The 7,586-nt window shown below is 43.9% G+C and overlaps 1 protein-coding gene across 1 annotated transcript; it reads right to left on the bottom strand.

The window, feature by feature from the left end:
- Positions 1-6,637: 6,637 nt before the first annotated feature.
- On the bottom strand, positions 6,638-6,733 carry LOC137370968 (sarcolipin). Its single transcript, XM_068032860.1, has one exon. It carries the CDS (start codon positions 6,731-6,733, stop codon positions 6,638-6,640), a length of 96 nt encoding a protein of 31 aa, XP_067888961.1.
- Positions 6,734-7,586: the final 853 nt, after the last annotated feature.

Here is a 7,586-nt window from a genome sequence, read left to right as displayed (position 1 = left end):
TAAAAGACAAAGCATTAGTACAGATTAGGTGTGAATATACTGAATATTGAACAGCAGCAAGTGCAAACCTGAAGAAAAACAACCTGAAAAAAACAGTGGGTAAGCAAACTGAACAAACTAAGATGAAATGAAATAAATGCAAAAAAAGATTGTAAAAAATGTAAAAAGGAATGTAAATTTAAAAAAAAGGAAGAAAAAATAACTAAAAATGACTAAAAATGAAAGTAAAGTGGGGGGCTGTCATGCTCTGAAATTATTGAACTCAATGTTCAGTCCGGCAGGCTGTAGTGTGCCTAATCGGTAGATGAGATGCTGTTCCTCGAGCTTGCGTTGATGTTCACTGGAACACTGCAGCAATCCCAGGACAGAGATGTGAGCATGAGAGCAGGGGGGAGTGTTGAAATGGCAAGCAACCGGAAGCTCAGGGTCCTGCTTGCGGACTGAGCGGAGATGTTCCGCAAAGCGGTCACCCAGTTATTTTATTTACCATGACTTGCTGCTTTTGTCCTTAAGCCCATTTTTTATCCAATTACAGTAAAAGCGTAGTTATCCACACCTTACAATCAGAAACCTCTATTATCCAGAATTTCTGAAATCTTCCGAGGCTTGTCTCCCAATGCCGAGTTTTCCCGAGTGCAGCTGATTGTTCTCAGCATTACTATATTGTCGATAGTGGGGAACGAACGCACCCTCTAATTTTTTTGGGAGTTCGTGGGCGATTTGTTTGTGCGCAGCCTTTTTAAACTTTTTTGCGCAGCTGCACACACATGGTAACTTAAAAGGCATGACTTAGCTGTTGCCTGCACAGGGACTTTCGGGTTGCTGTGCAGCTGCACAGTTTAAAGGGAACATTGGTGGGAACCTCAGGAGGAGCCAGAAATGGATCATCCACTTAGCACTTCTGGCTGAAGATGGTTGCAAATTCTTTAGCTTTGTCTTTTGCACTCACGTGCTAGGTTCTGCCATCATTGAGGACGGAGATATTTATGGAGCCTATCCTCCCATTAATTGTCTAATAGTTCACCACCAATCACAATTGTGTGTTGCAGGACTGCAGAGCCTTGATCTAATCCACTGCTTGTGGGAATGCTGAGCTCTGTCTTTTGCATGCTGCTTCTGCTCTTAAGCTTGCATATAGTGCTGTGTTGTAACTTCACCAGTGTAAACCGTGGCGCGGAGTCAACTCCCCCTTGGCCCCTTTATTCCCTTCACCCACTTGATCCTGGCTGTCACGTGGGACTAAGTCCTCTTAATTCAGGCTCAGGCTGGGTGTTTGGGATATCAGGTAACAGGAGAGCCACCCTCCACCTAATCCACCGGCTACAGTTAATGGCTTAGTACAAAGAGGAGGAAACTCAGTCCTTTCTTTAACTATCAATTTACTTTATTCACGTTGTTGTACAATGTAAGAATAAGGCTTATACACTTGGCTAAACAAAAGCATGCAACTCAAACTGGATCATACAGTTAATAACAAAGCTAGCTAGAATTGATAAGCACACCCACTAGGTTCCTTTGACCTTTCCCTGACCTAGTCACAGAAAACAAAGGATAATACCCGAAAAAGGGGAGAGCTGACGCTGGCCAGGCGTTCCGTTCTCTCTCTCTTTTACGTCGTCGCCGCGTTTCTCACGCAGGGTCTTCCACTTCCACGATGGTTGGTCTATAGAGTTTCTCACTGGCTCTATGCCCGAGATTCTCTATTCTTATTCTCTTCAAAACTGAGCTGTCTCTTTCCGGTTGGTTTAAGCCTGCTTACCTCATTCGTATCTTCTCCTAATTGGCCCAGGCCCAAAGACCCCGGTATCACACCATGTCCAAATAAGGCTCTTTTCCTGTGATCTCTCCTTGTCAAATAAATTAATTAGTTCAAACTAGTTTTTACCAGCACAGGCCAGTGTCTGAGCTCCAGGTTACTGTAGTTCACAAACAATCCAGCACTTTGTAACAGATTCTGTACTTCTTGCAGCCCCTGGCCAACACCAGGTTAGTGCCTCATTTTCAGGTACACCTGGTGCTGCTCCTGGCATACTCTTCTACACTCCTCATTGAACCAGGATTGGTCCCATGGCTTGATGGTAATGGTAGAGTGAAGGATATGCCAACCCATGAGGATACAGATTGTGGTGGAATCTTCTGCTGCCACTGTTAGCTCACAGTGCCTCATGGATGCCCAGTTTTGAGCTGCTAGATCTGTCCTAATCTATCTCATTTAGCACTTTGGTAGTGCCACACAACATGATGGAGGGTATCCTCAGTTTGAAGATGGGACTTTGTCTCCACAAGTACTGTCCAGTGGTCACTCTTACCAATATTGTCATGGACAAATGCACCGTCAGCAGGTAGTTTGGTGAAGACAATGTTAAGTAGGTTTTTCGCTCTTGATGGTTCTCCCACCACCTGCTTCAGGCCCAGACTGGTAGTTATGTCCTTTAGGTCTCGTCCAGTTCAGTTTTTACTTGTGCTACCAAGCCACTCTTGGTGATGGACATTGAAATTACTCACCCAGAGTACATTCTGTGCCCTTGCTACCCTCAGTGCTTCTTCCAAGTGGTGTTCAACATGGAGGAGTACTGATACATTAGTTGAGGGAGAGCGGTAGTTGGCAATCAGCAGGAGGTTTCCTTGCCTGTGTTTGACCTTCATGGAGGCTGACGTTAATGGTTGAAAACTCCCAGTGGCTACTATATAACACATAGCCAGAGATGGTGATGGAAGAGTCTGGAATGGTTTATGTAAAGTATGATTCTTGGAATATAATTGTGTCAGACTATTGCTTGACTAGTCTGTAGGAACAGCTCTCCACGTCCCCAAATTTTATTGAGGAGTACTTTGCAGTGTTGACTGGACTGTCTTTGTTGTATCTGAATCTGGTGGCTTGATTGATATTCATTATTGATACAACTGAGTGGCTTGCTAGGCCATTTCAGAAGGCAGTTAAGAGTCAACACATTGGGCGGAAGCTTCTGCACTAATGAAATTTTCAGGCATCAGGACCATTTCCGGATCCTGATCCCACTTGGGTCGGTGGTGCACTGGCAGGGGAGATTTTCCAGGAGGTAGCCAATTAGCAGGCCGCTTCCACATTTGTTGTCTGATTAGGAACAGTGGGCAGAACAGGGACACGGGAGGACCCACAGGCACCGTCCCAACTGTGTTTGCCACTATTTTCCTGGTCACCTCCACCCATTCCCCCACCCCCCCACCCCGCCGACCCCCCACCACCCCCTCCAAAGCCACCTCCAAGGGGATGGGAGGATTGTAGTGCATCTGGAGTCAGATGAGGAAAGCAAGTTTCCTTTCCTAAAAGAATTTTGTGAGCAAGTTAGGTTTTTACGACAACCCGGTAGATTCACGATCACCATTTCTGATGCTAGCTTTTTATTACAGATTTAATTAATCAACTGAATTTAAAATCCCCAATTTGCATGATGGGATTTGACTCGAGTCTGTGGATTATTAGTTCAGGCCTCTACATTGCTCGTCTAGCAACATAGCCATTGTGCTACTGTACCCCATAGATTTATAAAGGTTTAGCATACTCCCCTGCTTTCGGTCTTCTTTCCTCTCCAGCAGGCACTGTTTCTTCCCTAATCGGTGCCTCTGAGTCCTCCTTTCCATTCCCTTTCTTTGCACTAATCATGTCCTTTTATTGTATAAAATGCAAATCGGTACCTACACCATATAGCAAAAATCATATTAGATGAAAGAGCACATAGTTTTCGTATATTGTGATTAATCAGAATGAGTTTGTGCTTTTTGATGTCTCAGCATATTACCTCCAGCAACACCCCTCCCCCTCCACCTTTTACATTTTAACTAATGGCCCTGCTCAAGTTGCATTCAAATAACACATTGATTAGACAGATTTTTCCTTTCTGTTTGTTTGGTCATTTTCTTGTTTTGACCTTTGTGATCCTGACAAGAACAATTTAAAACAGATAATGTCCATTGTCCTATTATTCTGATTCTATTGTGAATTTCAGTTTGGTTTGTATATTGCTTCATAATGACGATTATCTGAAAAGATAAAGCTGGTAAGAACAAAAAAACATGCCTGGGAGGGTGTGGGGAGTACTCTAGCACATCTAAAATCTGAAAAGTCTGATCCTGTTGCTAGTAACTGTATTTTCTTCCTCTGTTTCCGTCTGCCAGGCGGGAAAACTAGCAACAGGAGGCCCCAGCCAGCAACTGTTAGGAGAGATCGGGGCATGGGATTAGGGCTTAGTGGGAGGGTGAAAGGTGAACAGCCCAGACCAGCCCTTTCTACTCCGAGCTCCATCATGGCAAGAGGCTACCAGGAGGGCAGAGGAAATGCTACAAGGATGTCCTTGAAGCCTCCCTGAAAAAATGTGATATCTCCACTGATTAGTGGGAATCTCTTACCCGAGACCGCCTGAAATGGAGAAGAAGCATCCGCAAAAGTGCCAGCCAGTTCGAACAACGTCGACATGCCCAGTCAGCTACCAAGTGCAAACAGCAGAAGGAGCGTTTGGAAATTCACACCTCACCAAACACCACCTGCCCCACCTGTGGCAGAGTCTGCGGATCCAGAATTGGACTATTAACTTACCTCAGGACCAACAACCCTGGAGTGGAAGAAAGTCATCCTCGTTCCAAAGGGTCTGCCTAAGAAGATCAGCCCAGCAGGAGGCTCCGGATTGGAGCTTGATGGGAGATGTATCAGAGCTTGGCAGGAAACTTGGGATCAGAGGCTTGTTGGGGGTTTGCCAATCACAGTCTGAAGAAGGAGCCATGACCTTTAGAAGAAAGGCTTCCTCGTGGGGCCCAGGGGAAGCACTCCTGTTCCTCCTGGCCTGTGAGGAGTTCTCCAAACAGCACTAACCTGCCGGAGGAGGCAATTCTTCCCTTCATTTTGCTGCCGATTTTCCTGAACACTGGAAAATGTGGCCAGCAGCTGTCAAAAGTAAATCAGGTTCCGACTGCATTGTAGGAGCCTAACTTAAATATAATGAAGTGCCCCGCCTCTTTGATGGCGGGACACGCACACGCCACACAACCCATAAAAATGATGGGAGGCACTTGCGTGGTGGATTGCAGCTGCGTTCCCAGAATTTTAATTTTAACCCCATTCCCAAACAAACTTCTCCCTATCATCATGGAGAGGTTAATATCATGGCCAAAGTGGTTAACTATTACATTTTTTGACCTCAATATGTTGTGGCCACCCCTAATTCATAAGATAAAGTAATACTTGTAAAAAAAACTGTATGGAGTGTTAGGACTTGAATTTGTGCTTGTGCCTGCCTGCAATTTCCATTTTCTTATGTCATGTTGGGGTGAGATATGGAGCTGACCCCAAGCACTTCCTTATAGGGAAAGAGGTTCAGAATGTGAAACGACCATACTACTCTTTCCTACCTGTTACCAATGTTGGAAAAGCCCTGGGTGCAGGTCACCTGTCTTGCCTATGTGGCTGGAGAATAACAGGGACAAAAATACTTATAACCAAGTCAAAAGATATGTAAGTAAATAAATAACCCTTGAAACCGACATGTAGTATGTATTTTCATTATAAATCTTCAATGTTTTCCAATTGATGGTCAGTACAATTAAGTTTTGCAAAAGCATAACACATCTTATTACAATGAAATATTGTGAACACACAGTAGCATTTAAAACCTATGCAATTGAATGGACTATAGTTCATTTTTTTGTTATTTTGACCTTGTGCGAATATATTTGACCCAGGTGTTTTTTTCGTGAGTTCATATGATTGACAATACTTTTAGTACAAGTGGTTGTACTGACTCTGCTGGTATAGGTAGTTCTCATGCTACAGTGATCAAAGCAACATGGAACGATGAAATAGCTTGGATAAATATTTAATTACAATAAGATGATACATGAGGGAACCTTTAACCTGCTGAATTTAGTAGTGCTATTATATTTATAAGTACATTTTCATCGACCATTTTAATCAAGATTTTCTTTGAAATGACAGTGGCAAGTGTTATTTGATAAGCAAAACCACATAGCCACCATCACATCGTACTGCAAATATCAAAACAGGTAGCTGTATGTATTAAAGGGCATGTGTTATCCTGTATTTCTGTATTTCAAACCAGAAAATTGAGAGACCTAGGTGAAGGCCAAAACCATATTGTTGGGTAACACCAAAATTGCAGAATGTAGTAAAGAGAAAGAAATCAAAAAAAGTATTGTTTGTTTGTTTTAAAAGCCTACTTGAAAATATGATGACATCCTTGATGGGCAGCATCGTCACCACCGCGTTGGTTCATGCAATTGTAAAGATGGTTAGAATCTTCTGAGTTGTAGCCCATTGCTCCTAATGGCTGTACATAGCATTGCAAAGCTGATACTGTGAAACAACTTCGATCTTTGCAAGCAGTTTCACTGATCATGTTCATGCCCCCAAACTGTGAAAGGGGTAACACATGCCCTTTCAAATACACTACAGAGGATAAAAAATAGGGCATTTAACAAAAGATGTAATGTACAAAGAACCAGAATTCAAGCAAGCGATTGCACAATTAAATCATCTACACACTAGACACGGAAAAGCCTCCTTAGAGAGAAAGCAAAAGAACAACAGAAGTCATGACAGACTGGCACAATTTATTGTAAGAGCTAGTTTTACATAGAGGTCAGTCTCTCACTCCTGATACGATTTAACAAGAAGCCACATAAGTAGCACAGTCATCAGAACCACCATAAAGTTCAAGAAGAGCTCTTGTGTGGATTTATCCATGGTTACAGAGTGTTAAGGAGCAGGATTACGCAACCAGTTCCACAGAAATAGACCACTTCAGATGAGCCAGCACTTCAGAATAACAGCAAGCTGAACTGTATTCCAACACACTCCTCACACCTTTAGGTTGTCTGAAATAAAGATTACACAGATCTTTCCTGTTAGTTTAGATGTTGTTTTCTGTAGAGCTTTCCAAACAGCTTTCAACATCTAACACGTTGAGAAGGAATAAAATGGCATTGGAAACATATCAGCTCTTGACCTGTCCTGTTAAATATAATTTCTTATGTTGAAAATGTGCATGGTATTTGACTGGGACGTATGATGTGTTATTATGCTTTCCTTTCATTTCTGGGATCTTGATTCAAATCCAACACAGACTGATGAGATGGTAGTCTCACATTTCTCAGTTGGTTCCAACAAGTCTAACTGAAATGACCTTGGACAGCTCTTAGTATATGGGCTGGATTTTGTCCCTAGCCCGATGTCAGGTTCCTTGATGGGGGAGGTGGCCGGAGAATCGGAGCGGTCGGGGCCGCCACGGAACCCGACTCCGGGATTGCCAGACCCGATCTTTCCAGAGGTGGGATAGGCTGATATCAGTCTTCCCACCCAGAGGTCAATTGAGGCCCTTGTGGCCAATTGACAGCCAAATAAGGCCTCTTCCCGCTGCCGCTGGGATCTTACCAGCTGCGTGGGGAGGATGCCTTGGAAAACGAGGTGCCCTCCCTGTGGGCTTGGTGAGGGGAAGGGGCTCCCTTCTTCGTGGGCATTCGTGGCCCACAGAGGATCTCCCCCCCCCAGCCCACTGGAACCATTGTACCCCCGGGATACCCCTTCCCCTGGACTGAAT

The sequence above is a fragment of the Heterodontus francisci genome, chromosome 6, assembly GCF_036365525.1.
Source record: "Heterodontus francisci isolate sHetFra1 chromosome 6, sHetFra1.hap1, whole genome shotgun sequence".
NCBI classification, from domain to species: domain Eukaryota; kingdom Metazoa; phylum Chordata; class Chondrichthyes; order Heterodontiformes; family Heterodontidae; genus Heterodontus; species Heterodontus francisci.
The sequence above is the reverse complement of the archived record's forward strand: the minus strand, read 5'-3'. Positions and strand labels throughout refer to the sequence as shown.